General features: G+C 37.0%; 1 protein-coding gene and 1 pseudogene across 1 annotated transcript; one reads left to right on the top strand and one right to left on the bottom strand.

Annotated features, from left to right (window-relative positions):
• LOC118841651 overlaps window positions 1-21,056 on the bottom strand; it is a 1,013,973-nt pseudogene that overhangs the window by 664,296 nt on the left and 328,621 nt on the right.
• On the top strand, window positions 1,487-2,402 carry LOC118841665 (olfactory receptor 1G1-like). Its single transcript, XM_036749242.1, is given in 3 exon segments — window positions 1,487-1,793; window positions 1,796-2,116; window positions 2,119-2,402. Coding segments are annotated over 3 exon segments (912 nt in total).

Raw genomic sequence — 21,056 nt, 5'->3', positions numbered from 1 at the left:
TTTTTCTTTCTCTCTTTCTCTCTCTCTCTCTCTCTCTCTAAGAGAAGGAAGTGAACTGGAAATAAATTTTAGGCATAGAGAAACGATCTCTTGTGAATGAGTGGAGACAGGTAATGGCCTTATTAGGGCAAGAAACAACTGATACTAGGTTGGCTGGAACTTTTATCTGAGAATAAAGCATAGAAAAGGGTAATGAGAAAAGTTTTTTAATTGGGGTACCCTAAGTAGCTGTCAATCAATCAACAGATATTCATCAGGCACTTAGTATGTACAAGACAATAGTGAAATAGGTCCTGCTTACAAAAAGCTTGCCCATTAAAGATCCCCAAAATATGGTAATGGGAGGAGGGTACTAGCAGCAGAAAAAGGTTCACGTAGAAGTTGATGATTGAGCTGAGTTTTGTAAGAAATAGGGGTATTCTAAAAGACAGAAAGGAAGGGGAGTGCACTTCAGATACGTAAGAGAGCCAGTGCAAAGGTGTAGAGACAGGAAATGGAATCATGAGTGAGAAGCAGGAGGAAGTCCAGTTTGGCTGCATCTCTCTCTCTCTCTCTCTCTCTCTCTCTCTCTCTCTCTCTCTCCCTTATCTCTCCCTCCCCCCTCTCTCTTCAGACCTGTGAGTTAATTGATATATGGACATCTCAGGGAGGCAACTCCCTCCACTGACGCCATTCTTCAAATTGATCATCTTAGAAAGTTTTGGGCTAGGTTAGGTGTTAAATGAGAACTTGAGTGTCTTTCAACAGTGTTTTATCACCAGTGCTGAGTAACTGAGGCAGGACTTGAAACTAGGCTGGTTTAATCCACACTACTTTTCTAGGTCTTCAATACCCTCATATGGCTGGATCTGGTCATCACAATCTGTTGGATAATTATAGCACTATGAAACAATATACTAGATTTTTATAGAATCATAAGATTTTAGAACCAGGGACTGTCAGAATTGAAAGGGTCTTTAAACGTGACCTAATCTAATCCTCTCATTTTACAAATGGAAAAAACTGAGCCCCAGAGCAGAAAAATAACTTAGCCAAGGTTACCTCTGATTTAAGTGAGAAATTCTCCACAGGGTAAATTTTTTTAAATAATAATTATAGTATTTATATATCACTTTAAGTTTTGCAAGGCACCTTGCAACTATCTCATTTTATCCTCACCATTCTGGGAGGTAACTTCTGGTATTATCCTTATTTTACAGATGAAGAAACTGAGGCTGAGAAAAGCAAAGTGATTTTCCCTGGATCACACATCTAATAAATATTTAAGATCAGATCTGCACTCAGGTCTTCCTGATTCCAGGTCCTGCACTGTATGCACTCTGCCACTTAGTTGCCTCTTTAATGGAGAGTAGATCAAAATAGTACCATGATCACTGGTATTTTTTATGACTCCTTCACCTTATCACATTTCCCATGGTTTCATTGAGGAACTATTTATTTACTTAATCATATTGTTTAATAAGTCTAACTTTCTTTTAATAGACTCATGGGTTGGAAAAACCAGACCACTATCTCTGAGTTCCTCCTCCTGGGACTGTTTGAGGGGTCGAACAATCAACAACTGTTCTTCTGGCTGTTTCTATTCATGTATCTGGTTACTGTGATTGGAAACCTACTCATCATCGTGGCTGTTGCTTCCAACACTCACCTCCATACCCCTATGTACTTCTTTCTAGTCAACTTATCTTTTGCTGATATCAACTTCATCTCTACCCCAATCCCCAAGATGTTGGTGAATATTCATACTCAGAATAACTCCATCTCTTATTCTGACTGCCTGACACAGTTATTTTTTTTATCCTGTTTGGGATTGTAGATGAGTATCTCCTGGCCACAATGGCATATGATCACTATGTGGCCATCTGTCATCCACTCCATTATGCAACAGTGATGAGTCCCCAGCTTTGTTTCCTGTTGATTTCAATTACATGGGTTATTAATGTTCTTCATTCTCTCTTACATACACTGTTGATGAATCAACTAGTCTTCTGTGCCAAAAATGAAATTCCCCACTTCTTCTGTGACCTTAACCCCCTGCTGAAGCTGTCCTGTTCAGATGTCTTCATAAACAAGCTAATGATTCTCACCATTGGTGTTCTTGCTGGCCTGACTTTATTTTCTGCTTCATCATCTCTTATGTGTATATAGTCTTGGCCATACTAAGGATCCCATCTCCTGAAGGGAAGCAGAAAGCATTTTCCACCTGCAGTTCCCACCTTTCTGTAGTATCTCTCTTCTTTGGGACTGTCTTTGGAGTCTATTTTAGCCGTTCATCCAACCACTCAGCCTACAGTGACATAACTGCATCCGTGATGTACACAGTGGTGACCCCAATGCTGAACCCCTTTATCTACACCCTGAGGAACAGGGATATGAAAGCAGCCTTGAGGAGGCTCTTTTAAGTCCCCTTCTTGAGGGCTAAGATATCTAAAATAAATGCTAAAATTATGTTTCTCTTCCCCTCTGTTCCCCAAACTGAGTAGCAGAAGGGTGCCAACTTCAAAGAATTTTCCCACAGAGGAAATGCTTTGATTCATTCAGATCTCAGTCAAGTATCTGAAGCTCATTCTCAGGTTTTGTCTACCTCTGCTGACAAGTTTGAATCAGGACAAACTGACTAATAGTACAATAATGTAATTCTAGTGTTGAAGATTCAAAATAATATAATTTTAAAATTATAGAATCAGACTTACAGAAGTTTAGTTATGGAGAAACAGAATGTAAAGATACAGATAAATTCCACTTTGATACCCCTTCTCCACATAGTCTGGTCACCAGATTATACAATTCTGATCATCTGATTATAGAAAGATATCTGGCCACACATTTCCCTATTATTTTACTTTTATTTACTTACCACTTTAGACATATTCAAATCTATGCCACAGCCTGTCACCTTTAGCTAACCCCTTACTCAGCAACACATGCTATGATGGAGAGATCTCTCTTAGAGTCTGAAGAACTAGTTATTATAATGTTTCAATGGCTAACTTAGCTATGAGCAAGTCTCTGAGCCTCTGTTTCCTGTTCTGTATAATGAAGGAGTTGCACTAAATAAGTTGTGTTCAGTTATAGCACTAATTAGAGGTAACTGCAGAATGAAGGAGAGTGGGTGTTGAGATTATGCTACCCTCTGCAGGTTATCTCTGACATGCAAATAATTGCCTTGATGGGTGATCTGAGGAGACACTTGTGGTAGTAGGTCTATTTTTGAGATTAAGGAAGGACTGGAAAACTCTCACCTCAACATAATGAGAGTCAGTAAAAAAAAATAGAGAAGATAAGAATGATAAGTTGGAGCTACTATCACAGTCCAAAATAACCATATTGCCCATGAGTATGGCTTGTTAACACTATGTAACTTCTTAGCTCTCCACTACCAGCAGCATCACTTTTCCTGACCACTATTTTAAACTTTTGTCTTTTTCTCTGGACTTATGGGCCAAACAACAACAACAAAACCCAAAAAACATCTGGAAAAAGACAAGATGTCTTTTTCAGAAACAACATTAAAAGTTGTAAATGTCAATTCCATTGTTTTAGAGGCTTCAGTAAAAAGCAACCCAAATGAAAGATTATGTGACAATTTCAATTCAATTCCATTTAAGAATGAGTCAAATGAAACAGCCAAGTCAAATCCTAACACTTAGAGGAGAAAATAAAATAGAACCCAAGGAGTTGACCCTATGTTAGCAATGTCAGGAGTGGGGGTCTTGTTAACACCAGAAGGAGCTTCCATATGTCACCACACTTTTGGACCTCTACAGGCAGTTTTCCCAATCTCTCTTAATTCTATTCATTTTCCTTTGTTGATTATTTCCAATTTATCCTGTAGAAGGCTTGTTTGTGCATATTTATTTGATGTTGCCTAGCACATTAGATTGTGAGCTCCTCAAGAATAGGGATTGTCTTCACCTTTGTTTGCGACCCCAACACTTAGTACAGTGCCTGGAACATAATGGTGCTTAATAAATGTTTATTGACTTACTCTGAAATCCTTTGATTTTAGTATTTGAGCCCACCTAACAAGTACACAGTAATCTTGTGAGCTTTCTAGCAAATGGTAATTACCATTTGCAAATGTTCACTTTGAGGAAATAGAAGTCGTTGTTTCCTATGAACATCTTTTGTTTGCACACTGTAATCTTCTGATGATGGTAAACTGAGTACTCCCATTGGTGGTATGACAACTCCTTCATGATTTCTAGAGCTCTAAAAATTATGCAATATTATATTTTGAAGCCACCTCAAAAGTCATCTAACACATAGATCAATGGGAAAAACCAATATCCAAAGGCGATAGTGAATGAGTAGTCCAGTCAACAACACACTTCATCTCTCAGCTTTGGGCATTTTCTCTGGCAGGCCACTGTACATAGAATGCTCTCCTCCTCAACTCATACTAGTGACCTCCCTGGCTTCTTTAAGACCCAACTAAAATACCACTTTCTTCAAGAAGTCTTCTTCAACCCATCTTAATTCCATGCCTTCCTTCTTTTAATTATTTCCTATATTTAGCTAATTTTGTATATAATTGCTTGCATATTAAAGATTGTAAGCTCCTTAAGGGCAGGGATTGTCTTTTGCCTCTTTTTGTATCCCCACTGCTTAACACAGTGCCTCTCACATAGTAGATGCTGAAGAAATGTTTATCGATTGAGTGATTCAATCAGAAAGACCTTCAAGATGTGAAGACTACCACCTTCAAAGGCAGCCCATTCCACATTTAGTCAGCTCTAATTGTGAGAAGCATTTTCTTTATGAGCAGTTAGGTGGTATGGTGAATAGAGAGCAAGCTCTGAAGTCAGGAAGACTTGTCTTTCTGAGTCCAAATCCAACCTCAGACACTTTGGTTTACTAACCCTTTTTTGCATCAGTTCCTTATTCATAAAATGAGCTAGAGAAGGAAATGGCAAATACTCCAGTATCTTTGCCAAGAAACCCTATGAAGAGTCAGACACAACTGACTAATCAAAACGTTTCTTGTATGGAGTCTAAATCTGTCTTTCTGCAACTTCTACACATTTTGTTGGGTCTATCTTTTGCAATTAAGCCTAATCTCCTTTTCTTATCTTTGATGTAATTATCTTTCAAATATTTAAAGATAGCTCTCCTGTCCTCCATAAACCTTCTGAATGAAATTTTAGTCTACATTAACAGAAACATGATATCTATGATCAAGGAACTCATAATAATACTTTACTTTGCCCCAGACATACTATAAGTTAAGTATTGTATTCAGTTCTGGACACTGCATTTTAGTGTAATCCATGTGGAAAAACTTCCATGACACAAAGATGAAATGTAAAATGCCTGGCCTTCAGGCAGCTTGGGCCATGGTAGTCACTGTTACATACATAGGCATATATATGTATATCATATGCATTAGATATATTATGCTTATATACACATGTATAAAGTATGTGTAGATGTTTTATGTAGACATTCTATTCTATACAAGGTTTTTCTGACTAAATTTATGCAAATAATAAAGCTTATATGTATACATACATATACATAAAATTTCATTCATTTTTTTACTTCCATGACATGTCATTGACGCTTATTTTTTTGTTTTCAATTTATAGAATAAAACAAGCATTTCCACAATATTACATAATAAAAAAGATGATTACACATAAAACTGCAAATCTACCATGTATACCTTGCTATTCCTCTCAAATATACAACAAAGTTCTTTTGTAATTTAAAAAAAAAATTTCTTCTCACCCCAACCCACCCTAGAGATGGCCACCATTAGACATAAATAGGTATATACATATATGCATATGTGTATGTTTGTAACAGTATTCTATATATACTTCTATTTATCCATTCTTTCTCTAAATGTAGATAGTGTCTGATAGCTTATATGTCTTTTATGCTTAATTTGTGTATGTATAATAGTAAAAAATAACTTATTTATTCAAAGTCATTCTTAAAATAATATTACTGTCACTATATACAACATTCTCTTGCTTCTGCTCATTTTGCTCTTCATTATTTTGTGCAAGGCTTTCCATGTTTTTCCTAAAATCATTGAGTTCATAATTTATTATAGTATAGTAGTATTACATTGATGCTGATTGAAATTGAAGTACCCTATATGCCCATCTACCTACATATTTTCTACCTAAAATGTCCTCTAACCATGCTTCCCCCATCTCATATTTGTAAAGTCAATTTTGTAAAACCACCCAGAGGATTATGTCTGTCCCTATAAAATTACTTTTTATTAAATTTAGTCTATTAGTGTAGCATATTGGGTTCTCCCCCATCCTTTTTTTTACAGTAGAGATTCCAATAAAGTTCATTTCAAAGAAGAAACCAGTGAGCATCCACCATAAACTAAGTACTAAGAATTCCAAGACAAAAGTAAAATAGTGTGCTTGCCTTCAAAAACATTTTCTGTGGGATGGAATGAAGACTGTTTGATAGTCTATGTAAAATAAACAGTTTTTGCACAAACAAAATTAATGCAGCCAAATTAGAAGGAAAACAGAAACCGGGGGAGGGGGGATTTTTACAGCAAGTTTCTCTGAAAATGATCCACAAGGAGGGTTATAGACTTCAAGATCAATATAGGTCAATACTATAATATGGCAAGAATAGTTCTAATGTAATTTTAGACTAATAGCAGAGATATAGCATCCAGGAACAAGGAGGTCACAGTCCCACTACCCTCTGCTCTGGGAATATTGTGTTTGGAATTTAGGAATAACATTGACAATCCAGAGACCTCTAGAGAGGAGAATAGCAGAGGACTTCAAGTTCATATCATGGTGGGATCATTGGAAAGAACTGGAAATGTTTCTCAATGGCTTTCTTTAAATATTTGAAGGATGGTCATGTGAAGATCAATTATATTTGTTCTGTTCTACCTCAAAAAAAACAAAATTTAGAGCAATGAATGGAAATTACAACAAGGCAAATAAGGAGAATAAGTGTCTCTGGAGGTAGCAGATTTCCTCTTATTTGAGGCCTTCCAGCAAAGGCTAGAAATTCTAGGTTCAGAAGATTAATTCCAAGGGTTGGAGAGGTGATCAGACTCTTCTACCTAGTCCCTAACATTTGGCAGCAAATTCTCTCTAAATGAATAGTTATGTGTTAAAAGTTCCTCTGTACCATTAAAAGGTGAAAGTAAAACTTAACATGCAATGCACATATATTCCAGTACATTTTTCTGAAAGCTATGTCATGACCAGACAGCTTTCAGATAAACACCAAATTCAGAGAGTGAATAAGCTTCCAAGGCTTACTCAGACATTTCTAGATGATGAACAAAATACTCTAAGCCATTAAAGTTCCTGGTCTTCAACTAGCCTTCTTCTTATGAATATAAGCACTAAAATCCATGGGAAGGTAGCAGAACAAGTCCTCAGCAACAAACCCAGGAACTATATGAAGACAATTACAAAACACTTTTCACACAAATAAAATCAGATCTGAACAATTGGGGAAAAAATCCATTGCTTGTGGGTAGGCTGGGCTAATATAATAAAAATGACAATTCTCGGGGCAGCTAGGTGGTGCAGTGAGTAGAGCACCGGCCCTGGAGTCAGGAGGACCTGAGTTCAAATTCGGCCTCAGACACTTGACACATGTGCTAGCTGTGTGACCTTGGGCAAGTCACTTAACCCCAATTGCCCTGCCAAAAAGCAAAAAAAAAAAAACAAAAAAAAACAAAAAAATGAAAAATGACAATTCTGCCTAAACTAATTTACTTATTCAATGACATACCAATCAAACTACCAAAAAATTATTTTATAGAGCTAGAAAATATAACAACAAAATTCATCTGGAATAACAAAGGTCAACAATATTAAGGGAATTAGTGAAAAAATACAAAGGAAGGTGGTCTAGCAGTACCATATCTCAAACTATATTATAAATCAGTAATCATCAAAAACTATCTGGTACTAGCTAAGAAATAGAATGATGGATCAGTGGAATATATCAGGTATGCAAGACACAGTAGCAAATGACCATAGTGATTAAATGTTTGTTAAGCCTAAAGACCTCAGCCTCTGGAATAAGAACGCACTATTTGACAAAAACTGATGGGAAACTGGAAAACAATATGGCACAAACTAGGTATAGAACAACATCTCACACCCAATACCAAGATGGGTCAAAATGGGTACATGATTTAGACATAAAGAGTGATACCACAAGCAAATTATGAGAGGAAAGAATAGTCCACCTGTCACACCTATGGACAAGGGAAGAATTCATGACCAGAAAGATAGACAGCATTATTAACTGTAAAATAGATAATTTGATTATATTAAATTAAGAAGCTTTTGTACAAACAAAATCAATGCAACCAAGATTAGAAGGAGAGCACAAAGTTGGGAAACAATCTTTACAGCAAGTATCTCTGATAAAGACCTCACTGAACAAATATATAGAGAACTGAGTTAAATTTATAAGAATATAAACCATTCCACAATTGATAAATGGTCAGAGGATATAAACAGGCAGTTTTAAGATGAAGAAATCAAAGCTATCTATAGTCATATGAAGAAGTGCTCTAAATCACTTTTTATTAGAGAAATGCAGATTTTGCCAAGTCTTAGGTACTACCTCACATCTATCAGATTGGTTAATATGACAAAAAAAGGAAAATGATAAATGTTGGAGAATAAGTGGAAAACTGAGACACTAATGTACTGTTGGTGGAGTAGTGAACTGATCCAATCATTCTTGAGAGCAACTTGGAACTATGCCAAAATGGCAGTCAAACTGTCCATACCCTTTGATCCAGCAATATCTCTACTAGATCTAGATCCCAGAGATTATAAAGCAACAATGTGGTTGCTCTTGCTTCTATAGGTTAAAAAAAGCTTTGCTTCTGTTGTCTCCTCTGACATCAGTCCTGCTTCTCAAGTGTTCTTGAAGATTTAAGGTATAGTATTCCACTACATTCATATACCACAGCTTGTTCAACCATTCCCCAGCTGATGGGTATCCGCTCAATTTCCGATATTTTGCCACCACAAAAAGGGCCACTACAAATAGTTTTGCACATATAGATCCTTTTTCCTTGTCCATGATCTACTGTTGTGCAATAAGAAATGAGCAAGCAGATTTCAGAAAAATTTAGAAAGCCTTGGAAAGCAAAGTGCAATGAGCAGATTGAGGAAACGAGAAAATGAGCAGAACAAGGAAAAACCAGGAAACCATTGTGCATGGTATTAGCAACATTGTGTGATGATCAGCTATGAATGACCTTATTCTTCTCAGGAACAGAATAATTCAAGATAGTTACATTGACTCATGATGGAAAATGCTATCAATAGAAAGAATTGATGGATTCTGAATGCAGATCATTTTCACTTTATTTTTTCATGGTTTTTTTCTTTTTGCTCTGTTTCTTGTCTCACAACTGTGACTAATATGGAAATATGTTTTACATAATCATACATATATAAGCTATATCAAATTGCTTACCATTTTAAGAAGAGGGGAGGAGAGGGAGGGAGGGAGAAAAATTTGAAACTCAAAATCTTGTAAAAAGAAAAGAATACTAAAAATTGTCTTTACATACTATTGGGGGAAAAAATAAAATACTGTTAAAAATAAAATAAAGAAATAATGGAAGAAAACTATCCATTTCTCCTAGAATTCATGGTTTATTACCAGTACAGCATCAATACCCTTAAAACCAAGGAGCAACCTTCAGGAATGTACTTTGGAACTTCAACCTTGCAGTAACTGACATATAGACATGCAATATCTTGGCATAAACGTGGTGGGACCAATATCATGTGGATATTGAGCCAGTTTCTAAGCTTAATATCACACACATGCGATCACACACACAAACACACAAATACCAAGGTGATATAGGAGACAATATGCCCCAAGGCATTGGGGAAAATATTTGCTTTGCTGTATCTTTGAAGTAAATCTCCTTTTGGTAAAAAAAAAAATTTGATATTAAGTGGTTAAACACAACTGGAGTGCTAGTCACTGTCCCATAACAAATGTGGAGAACGTACCTAGTGGGAGGTCCAGGTGATAGCGTTAGAGAAAAAAACATTCCCAACCCCTCAAGTTGCCCTAGAAACCTAAAGAGAGATGTAGCCTGCCTGGCCCTGCAAGAGTTGGGTCGGAACACACTAAATAAATACGTCATTCAGGATCTCTATTATTATTACTTTGTTGTCTATGGTGCCTTTAAGCATAATGTAATTTAACTTGTCTATCTTGTTTAATCTTGTCTATTTCTATTGTTATAATTTATTTAGTTCACCTAAAGCATACTAAATTATGTTCCAGTACCAGCACCCATTTCTTTTAACTCTGTGTGAATCTTTGTTTCTGCTTTGTGAACCATTGTGCTATCCTCTTCCTCTCTAAACACAAGCCATTCCTTCATCTTACATTACTTTGCATTTTTTCTCTTATTTTCATGTACTAGTCTTACCTCCATTAACTAAACTGTGAACTCACTGAGAAAAAGAACTGAATCTTCTCCTTTTGTTGTCTGCTATACAATTCAGAGTAGAATATAGAATAAAAAGTTTTTTCTAACTTTTGAGATCAGCATTAGTATATCTTTCACCAAATTGCCTTCATTTCCCACTATGCCCCTCTCTGTTTCCACTCAGAAAACTATCCTTTATAACAAAGAACAAAAAATGTCCATTGGGAAATTGTTTATACTTACATGTGTGCATTAGCTTATAGTAGAAAATTATCAGAGATATGTGATTCAAAGATCTGTTTCCCTTTTGACTGCTTCCATTCTTATCCTTGTTGCATTAATTGTTAATGCAAAAAAAGAGAATGATTAATGAAGACATGGAGAATAGTGGAATGCCAGAGTTAGGCCCCAATCAGAGATCACCTAGCACAATCCCTATATTGTATAGACACGCCATCTTGGAAAATGGAAAAAACCTGCCTAAAATGATGCCACAAGTTAGTGAAAAAATTGGAACTCTAAGCAATATCTGCTTTTCTTCTTCAATTTTTCCATCTCCAACATAGGATGGAGAACAGAAATAAATTGGGGAGAATTAAGTTGGAGACAATTACTCTAGTAATTACTTAATAAAGTAATTACTCTGTCTCTAATAAGTTGTCATGGGAATCAGACCCCAGAGATCCCTGAACCTGTTAAATATTCCCAACCCATTCCCCATGCAGACACTGCAGCTTGAAAACTCTGGGACCAAGGTCCTTTCTCTCCACTCCCCAAAAGCTTCGGTCAAGGCCTTAACACTTTAACTATGCCTCTTTTCCTCCAGGGAAGAAAGGTTCCTGAATCCCCCACTAGCTACTTACTGTGAATCACCTTAAAGAGATAAATGGAGAGATCAGGAATGGACTATATCTAAATTCATCAGAAACCATACAGGTAAGGGCTGAAAGAGCAAACAATAGGAAAGACACACAATCACAGATCCTCAGAGTTTGATGGAATCTCAGATTTTGACTAGTCCAATTCATACCCAAATAGGAATCTCTTCTATATCATCCTTGAAAAATGATGACCCAGTACCATCATTCAATGAGAACTGACTGCCTCCCAAAGCAGATAATACTACTTTCCATACTAGGCTTCCATTTTAGGGCAACAAATTTTCCTCTTTTCAATTCCTGCCCTTTGTTCCTACTTCTGTTCTCCAAGGTCTAGCAGAAAAAGCTTAATCTTCCTTCCATATGACATCCCTCCAAATTCTCAAGCCTACTCTAAAACTTATTGTTCTCTGTTGTCTCTCTCCATATGTGTGTGTATACATATAAATTTTTATACTACTTCTGATCAATACTTGCTATAAAAATATGGTAAATAGCATATTATTTACTCTGAAGGAGATAATAATTTTGTAGTGGTGATATGGTATGAGCACAAACAGCTATAAAAAAGGGAAAGTGAGGTGAGTTCAGGGAAGAGTGAGATAAAGGAAAAGGAAGAGTCTGGACAATGTATTAAGACAATACTGAGCAAGAAGAGACAACTTCATCTCGGAAGTTCAGGGAAAGTTTCATGGAAGAGGAGGCAACACCCCTTGTGTTTTTCCGAGCTCAAGACCCACCTCCTCCATGAAGCCCTCCTTGAGCACTTCAACCTATATTAATTTTTCCCTGATCTGAATTCCTGCAGCACTCACTATCTATTCCACACAATTGAACACAACCTTTGACCTTTAAGGTCCCTTCCAATTTTATAGTTCTATAACTCTGTGGCAATGTCTTTACTTTGATCTCAATAGCACTTTAAAAATAGGGAGGGAAAAAATTATTCTGTAGCTTAGTCCTGTGGGCAGCAATTTTGCAAAAGCTGACTATGAAGGAAGGTAGTTACAGAAATAATATCCCTAAGAAAATTCAAGGACTATTTTATGTTGAGCAATTAGAAAGTGGAGAACCAAACACTGAGAAAGGTTTTTGATTCCAAGCAAGCTTGAAGTCTTAGATCCAGCTGAGTCAGGAACAATCATTTGAATCCAAGCCTGGAGGTGAGATCAGGGAAAGATTAAATAATAATGAATAACAGTTAAAGATTAGGGGGAAAGATAACAAACTATACGCAAGTATTCACTATATGTTAACTACTTCAAATTAAACATTTCAGTGATCTGTAAGTGTGGAAACTCGATCCACCAATACAAATCATAACTCCTTTTAACTAGTAGTTAGTCTAAAGTTCTTTTCACTGAAAAATCCATCAATCTGCAATGGACCTGCTGATAATAATAACTAACATTTATACATTGCTTCAAAGTCCACAAAAGCTCTTCACATGTTATCCCACTTGATATTTATGTAAGTGCTAACATTATGCTAAGAGAAGCTAAGTGACTTGCATATACAGATAACAAGTATCAGAGGCAGGATTCAAACTCAGGTAGTCACTTTGCCACCTAGCTGCCTCTCCTATTTAGGCAAGCTTGTCCTTGGACAAGAGATATTCAGTCCATTACCAGCCCGGTATTTAGTCTTTCTAGCTTGGTAGGATTTAACACAATTTGTTTTCTCTTTGTAGTGTATAGGGGAGAGCAAGCAGGAAGGAAAAGGGCCTTAAGTTCATATTTTGTAAAAATCGACTAAAGAAAATAGAGATACTGAGCCAGAAGAAGAGACAATTTTAAAAGAAATTATAGTTGACTCCAAGTATATAAATGGCTTTTACATAAAAAAGGAATTATTAGGTCCAGAAAACACTATAATGGGAAAACAAAAGGCACCAGAAGAACATTTTTAAACACAAAAAGAAAATGTTTAAAAGAAAATTAATTGGAGTTGTACTGCTTGACCCAGAAGGCAGAAAGAGGAATATTGAATAGAAGTCACAAAGGGGAAAGTTCATGCTCAATACTAGAAAAAAGTAACTAAGTATTAGTGCTGTACAAAAGGAGAATGAGCTATCTGCAGAAAACATAAGATGACCTCTTGTCAAGCACAGTGTAAAAGAAATTCTTACTGAGGCATAGATTGGATTAAATGGTACTTGACATCACTTCCAACTTTGAGAATCTGTGATTTTTTGAGAACCTATGATTGCCTCCATTCATTGAAAGATGTTGTAGTAAGTATGACTATTTTTATATTTAATATTTGCTTCATAACATGATATTACTGATTAACGTTGCTGTTTCACTGTCTTATTGAAGACATTAATTTTTAAATTATAGCAGTGAAAAATTAATATCTATATCTGAATCTCATCTAAATAAACACATTGCAAATTTGTATTCATAGTTTTTGAATTGATGTGAGACATTCCTCTGAATTATTTATTAAACTACATTTTATCTCCAGTAGATATGAACAGAGAAAATCGAACCAATATTTCTGGATTCTTCCTCCTGGGTTTCACTGAGCTACCAGAACAGCAACAAATTATCTTCTGGTTGTTCCTGTGTGTATACCTGGTCACTATGGTTGGGAATCTGCTCATCTTGCTGGCCGTTGGCTTAGATGCTCACCTTCACACCCCCATGTACTTCTTCCTGGCCAATCTCTCCTTTGTTGACATTTGCTTTACATCAGTCACAATACCCAAGACACTGGTGAACCACATATTGAGAAGTAAATATATCTCTTATGCAGAGTGTATGGCACAGATATATTTCTTTATCACTTTTGCAAACATGGATGGGTTCCTTCTGGGAGTGATGGCATATGACCGCTATGTGGCCATCTGCCGCCCACTCCACTATACCACTATCATGTGCCCTAGACTCTGCATCATTTTGGTGATGGTATCAGGGGTCATCACTCACCTGCATGCCCTCTTACATACCCTACTAATGGTCCAATTATCCTTCTGTGCTGACAACACCATTCCCCACTTCTTCTGTGACCCATACCCCATCCTGAAGCTCTCCTGTTCTGACACTTACCTCAATGACTTGATGGTGTTCACTGTGGGTGGTATGGTGTTCATGACTCCATTCATGTGTATCACTATCTCCTATGCCTACATCTTCTCCAAGGTGGTGAAGATTCCATCTGCTCAGGGGATAAAGAAAGCCCTATCCACATGTGGCTCTCATCTCACTGTAGTCACTCTCTTTTATGGGGCTATCATGGGAATATACCTACGCCCACCATCCTCCTACTCAGCTCAGGACATGGCTGCCACAGTTATTTTCACTATGGGAACTCCAATGCTCAACCCTTTCATCTACAGTCTAAGAAATAGAGACATAAAGGCAGCCCTGAGAAAAATAAAAAGAGAACTTCTCAAAGATTCTAGAATCACAGATTTTTAGATCTAAAAGAGACCTTAGAGGTAATCTAGTTGAACCTATAGTAATTACTCAAGCTCCTTAACCTCCTTCCTCCTTTCAAACTATAGCTGAGGTTACTTAACCCTAACTGGTAGATTTTGACCACCTCAACCCAATCTACCATCTATGCAAGCAAAATATAGAGTGTCAGCTCAACTTCAACTTAGGTTTGATTCTGATCATGCTCTGAGCTTATACACTGTAAGTCTGATAAGAGGGTTATTGCCTTGTTCTGAAAGAATCATGGATTCTCAAAGGTTAAGGGACTTCAGATATCCTCTAATTCAATGCATATCTGCACAGGAATCCTCTCCACCACATCCCCAACAAGTAGTCATGCCAAATTAAGGTAGATTTACAAGCATAAGGCACTCATTACCTCCCAAAGCAAAACATTCCATTTTTTATAATTCTAATTGTTGAGAAGTTTCTCCTCATATTGAGTCAAAATTTGCTTCCTTGTAACTCCCACTCAATGAAGCAATATAACCTTTCTTCCCTCTGGTGTTTGACTAACCTTCAATGACTCCAAGACAGCTATTATGGTGATTTTCTATCACCCAACCCCCATGTTTTCTATACTTCAGGCTAAGCATCCCTATCTACTTTGGCTAATTCCTGTATGACATGGTTTCCACTTCTTCTGGCATAGTAGTCACACTCATAATGACTTGGTCCAGGTTAGCATTAATTTCCCAGAAATTTAGCACTCAAAACTCAGTATTCCCAATGTAATCTAATCGGGACAAAGTAGAAAAAATTCCGTTATTCTGGTAACTATGCTTTGCCTTGTAGTCTTATCTTAATGGAGCCTCAATTCCATTAATGTTGTGGGGTCCTATGAGGGGCATTGTTAATTCACATTAAACTTGCAATCCACTAGAATTCTGATGGCAACTTACACACAAACTGTTGTCTTCTCCCCCATTGTGTATCTATGCAGTGAATTTTAGAAACTCAAATGTTGGATTTTAAATGAAGCTCTATGTATGAAATTTTACAATAACTTTAATAACCACATCACTCCCTTAAAAATCTTCAGTGGATAAGCTTTACCTACATAGCAAATAAAATACAAATTCTTTACCTAGCATTTGGAGCTCTCTAGAATCTGCTTCCAATCCATGTCCTACCTTCATTTGTTTCCATTAATCTGCATTCCTTCTGCATGCCATACTGAATAACTATCTCTTCTCCAGTTTCATCGAGCCCTCTGTGCATTCATTTCCACATGCGTGTATCCCCTATTTTTAACAAGGTGTTGGAACTAACCCAGATCACTTCAGATGTAGGTGCCAACTTCTGGGTGAAAACATCATATTCCTCCCCTGCCACATGGGTGGTCATAGCAGGCTTCATATTTTTAAACTGCCAGCATATGACCCTAGCTTTCTTCTCTGCTCAGCATCCAGAGAAGTTGAAGGTGCAGGGGATGCTCCATAATTGAGGGAAAATCATCGGTAAAGACTAGAGTCTAAATCCCCAGAGATCCTTCTGGAGAGAAGTAAAATACCTGGCCTTCAGGCAATATGGATTAGAATAGACACTATTATATATTGACTTCCACTGGGAAATATTGTTGTCTCCTTCAATCAAATTCCATCATCAAGACTGCTGATGTTTTGCCTATTCCCCTAGGTAAAAATGTTCTTTCACTTCTCAAATGATCACCTGAGCATTTGTCTACTTCTCTTCTTTCAAGCCCATATAGTATATATTTCATACTTATCTATATGCCCAATTCCTCTCCAGCAGTAAAGGTTCAGCTCCTTGAAAGCATAAACTATGGTTGGTTGGTTATTTTTTTTATGTACTGAGCACCTACAACAATGCCTTATGTACAATGAATTCCATCTGAATTTGCTTGTATCCATAGCAAGTAGGTAAAAAAACCAGGATTTAAACACAGGTTGCTTAACGACAAATCCATGAGAGCTCTTTCTGTCACATAACACCTTTCGCAAGGATCTCTTGGAGACTTGGTCAAATGTGTGTTGAAATTCATCCATGCTATTCTTGTGGCATTCCCCCTAATCCAACAATCTAACAAAACCTGAGCAAAAAAGAAAATAAACAAGATTCACCTGGCATGAGTTATCTTTGAGGAACCCATTCTAGCTCATCATAATCCCTGTTTTCCTTCCCAATAACTCAACAAAAAGTCCCTTTAATAATCTATTCTCCTATTTTTTCTACTGATGAGAGTCAAGCTCACTAGCCTAAGACTATCATTTAAAGAAGTGTCCCTTTGAAAACTGGGATATTTGCTGTTCTGCAGATCTTTCTCATTCTCTTCTATCTTTCAAAGATCATTGACAGAATCAGCAATTATACTCACCAATTATTTCAGTATATTATGAAGTAGTTATTAAAGACTGGTGACTTGAATTCATTGAGGGCCCCTAGATGTGTTATTAGCATTTCCTTATCTAGCTTGGATTTCTATTCCCAATTCAATATGTTTTATCCTTCCAAGTCTTGAGATCATGTTTCTTGTTATAGAAAAAATAAAGCAAAATAGGAATTGAATAGTTTTGCCATCTCTTTTGTCCTTTATCATCATCTGATCAACTTCAAGATATTCTCCTACTTTTTTTTATAATCTTTCACTGCCAACATAGAGTGGCCCTCTGTCATCAACTGCTGTCACCTAGTTCTAGTAATTGGGTTTCCATACTTTTGTCCAAGCCCGAGTCCCTACCATTGTTTCATTCCCATTCCACTGTTGTTCTGGAATTTGAATCTTGCCTTGCTCCCCCGGATGCTCCCTATTCCTATAATTATACCTCATTCTTGCATCTGGAATCCTATTACTTGCTGCTGGATTTGCATGCCACTAAATTTCTGTGCCTGAATCTCAGTTTCAATAAACATTTATTATGCATCTACAATGCACAAGGCTCTGTGATAGGCACTGGACTTAATTCTATTGCTGAAATCACTTAACACCTGACCATAGGATCAAATAGCATATGCAAAGTGTTTTGCCAACCTTAAAGTGCCTTATAAATGCCAACTATTATCATTATTAATATTACTATTATAGTCTCAGCCTCCAAATTACAAATCTTTATAGTCCAATTCAAGGACCATAAATTTGCTATGCAAATATTATTTCTCTTTCTGGGTTTTATATTCCTCCATTGCTGAACCCTCTATGGACTTGGCTAGCCTGATCCTCAAAGAATAGACTTACATTCTATTCCTAGGTCTCTATTTGAAGGCTTTCTAGTATAATAGAATGGGGCAAAGCTTGCTGTATGCTATCATAAGTTTCAAGAGTTCAGGGTCTCCTCCATGCTATCACTAGATATTAAAATAGGATTTTAATGAAATTATTCATTATACATTCCACCCAAAATATCATGTATATTATAGATTTTTGACATATGTTCATGTTTTCCTGATACTCTTTAAATTTTACACATCCTCTAGATCCCAACATAGATCCACCTCCTCCATGAAGCCTTTCCTGACCACTCCAACTTCAATAATCTCTTCTTTCCTTGGAACTTATATTCCCCATGCTGTCTTTACCACTTGTTTTCACCTGTTTAGATATCTTTTGACATGTATATCTGTTGTAACAATTTGTCTAGCAGCTGCTGTGTGAGTGAAAGACCAGCACAAGCCCAACAACAAGAATACTGCCAGCACAGGTTCTTTTGATCTGCTTTACTAAGGAAAGCAACAGTAAGGGGTTAACAATATTATTTCAACCGGACAAATATCATTCACTTATATATTATATCAGCCGATACAAATATCATTCACTTAGCTCACGGGAAAAAGCCAGCACCCTGAACTTCAGAGCAAATACAAACAAATTGCAAAGATACACTATAAACAGACCAAATGCAATTCATAGTTACCAAAAAGCATCAACATCTGAGTTCACTAGCAGGGGAGCTTGACAACGGCTGGCCGGAGTCATGTGCCACTCCTCCTGTGGCTCAGAGCCCCCAGGGAGAATGCCAGCCTCTGGGTTTATATATCTTATTCAGGGTCAAAGGTGAGTCACACATGCGACTCACTCACATGACCTAAAAACCTCAGAAAAATGCGACTTAAACCCACGTGGTCTAAAAGCCTCTGATGCTACAAACGTGTTACTCAAACCCATGTAAACTAGGCTTTCCCTTGAGGCAAGGAGGTCATCAAGGACTCCTAACTGAATCAAGGAAACAAATTCCAAACTCTTCAAGGGTACTTGATTGAATAAGTGCTAAAAGCCATCCTTAATTACCAATACAACATCTCACTTGCCAAATTCAATTCAAATCAGCAAACATTTGGAGAATATATTATAAGGTCTCCCAAAAGTCTTAGTGCCATTTGAGGCCTATTAAAGATTAAAACCATACTGACTTTTGGGATGTTGTATTTATTCCTAAGTATATTTCAAAGTTCCTGAGCAAAGGGACCATGTCTTAAAATTCTATTTTCCCATTGTACAACACATTCCGAGGGCATTCAATCAATGTTTGGTTATGTTTTTAAAACATTCTGAACTTTAACAATATTAGTTTTATTAGTTATTATGAATATGGGAGGTATAGAAAATGTCAACCTGAGAGGCTACAAAACCTGTTTCAAACTGTTAATTCAATTATTTGAATTTAATAGACATAAATGTCAAAGTCCTATTTTTAATGAGGTTAAAAATAAGCTTCCTAGACACAGACTCACAGACTCAGAATTGGAAGGGACCCCAAAAGCCATCCAATGCAATCCACAGCTGAACAAGAATCTACTCTACAACATAGGCAACAAGTGGTCATCCAATCTGTACTTGAACCTTCAAGTGAAGTTGAACTCACCTCCTTCTGAGGCCACTCATTCCACTTTAGGGCAGCTCCAATAATTGGAAAGGTTTTTGTTACATCAAGGCTAAATTTATTTCTTTGTTACTGTCATCCATTGTTCCATGTTCTGCCCACTGGAGCCATCAAAAACAAATCACATCCGTAAACTGCATGTCAGCCCTTCAGATACTTGAAGATTCCTAACATGTGTCCCTCAGACTTCCCTTCTTCAGGCTGAACATCCCCAGTTCCTTGAACTCATCTTTCTATCATATGATCTCAAGACTTTTTACCATCCTAGTTCTTCTCTGGGAAACCTCCAGCTTATCAATGAACTTCCTAAAGTAAAGACAATATGCCCCAGTTAAGATAATGCTCAATTTGGAGGCAGGAGATTTAATTATGAGTTCTGCTTCACTAGCTGTGAGATCATGTACACAACACTTCTAAGTATCTCCAACTCCTCATCTATAAAATGAAGGTATTGTTTGCACTAACTTCTTCACAGGCTTAGTGTGAGGAAAGTTCTTTGCAAACCCTTAAAATGTGTTTGCCTGTGTAAGACATGTTTGTTCACATGAGGCAGTTAGGTGGTGTAGTGCATGGAAAGCAGGATTTGAAATCAGGAAAAACAGACACTTACTAGCTGTGTGGGCCCAGACAAATCATTTAGCCTCTCTCAGACTCATTTCTTGCATCTGCAAAATTGGAATAATAGCATCTGCCTTACAGGGTTGTTGTGAGGATCAAATGAGATAATATTTGGAAAGCACTTTCCAAAACTCAAGGCTTTATTTTCTAAATGTTACTTGAAGGCAGCATGAATCCCTGTAATGTGGCTTACTCTCCTCCAAGGGATATTGCAATTTCTGATTTCTACCTTCAGCAGAGTAAAAGAAGGGCCATGGCTAGTTACATGTTCCTTCCCTTTCCTATACACAAGAACAGTAATGGACTAGCATTATATCTGTCTGCTTTCCCCCCCAAAAAATATTGCTGGTCCAATGATAGAGTCTGTTCCCTGGTCACTCTTAAGGAGGTAGGGTGGATGCAAAACTACACTGATTGGTTTGATTCCTTTCCACCAAATACTAGTTGCACAAAAAACTATCACAAGTAGTAACTAGGGAGTAAACTCACTTACTCAAACAAATAGCAAATAGAAATCAGAAAAAAAAATACAGATTAGAATAAAATAGAAAACGTACACAGGGAATGAGCTCTCCAACTGAAAGTCATATAGATATCTCAACTCAAGCTAAAAAAAGAAGCCACAATCTAACAAAAGAGCAAATTCCCAAAAGTCTCCTGAGAGGCAACTGAGAAATCCAGGACCAGTTAAGGAGCTGCTTTCCCCTACTTGTCTGCACCTCCCGAAGTCTTTCAACATGTCTCTCCTGAAGAATGCCTTGAACTATATGTGTCTCTCCCTCACAGAAGTTTTAACACCAATTCTACCTCTCATGTAGGAAAGCCATATAATATGAGCATTCTCTTTACC

This window comes from Trichosurus vulpecula, chromosome 3 (genome assembly GCF_011100635.1).
Source record: "Trichosurus vulpecula isolate mTriVul1 chromosome 3, mTriVul1.pri, whole genome shotgun sequence".
Classification (NCBI taxonomy): domain Eukaryota; kingdom Metazoa; phylum Chordata; class Mammalia; order Diprotodontia; family Phalangeridae; genus Trichosurus; species Trichosurus vulpecula.
This window is presented reverse-complemented; position numbering and strand designations above follow the sequence as displayed.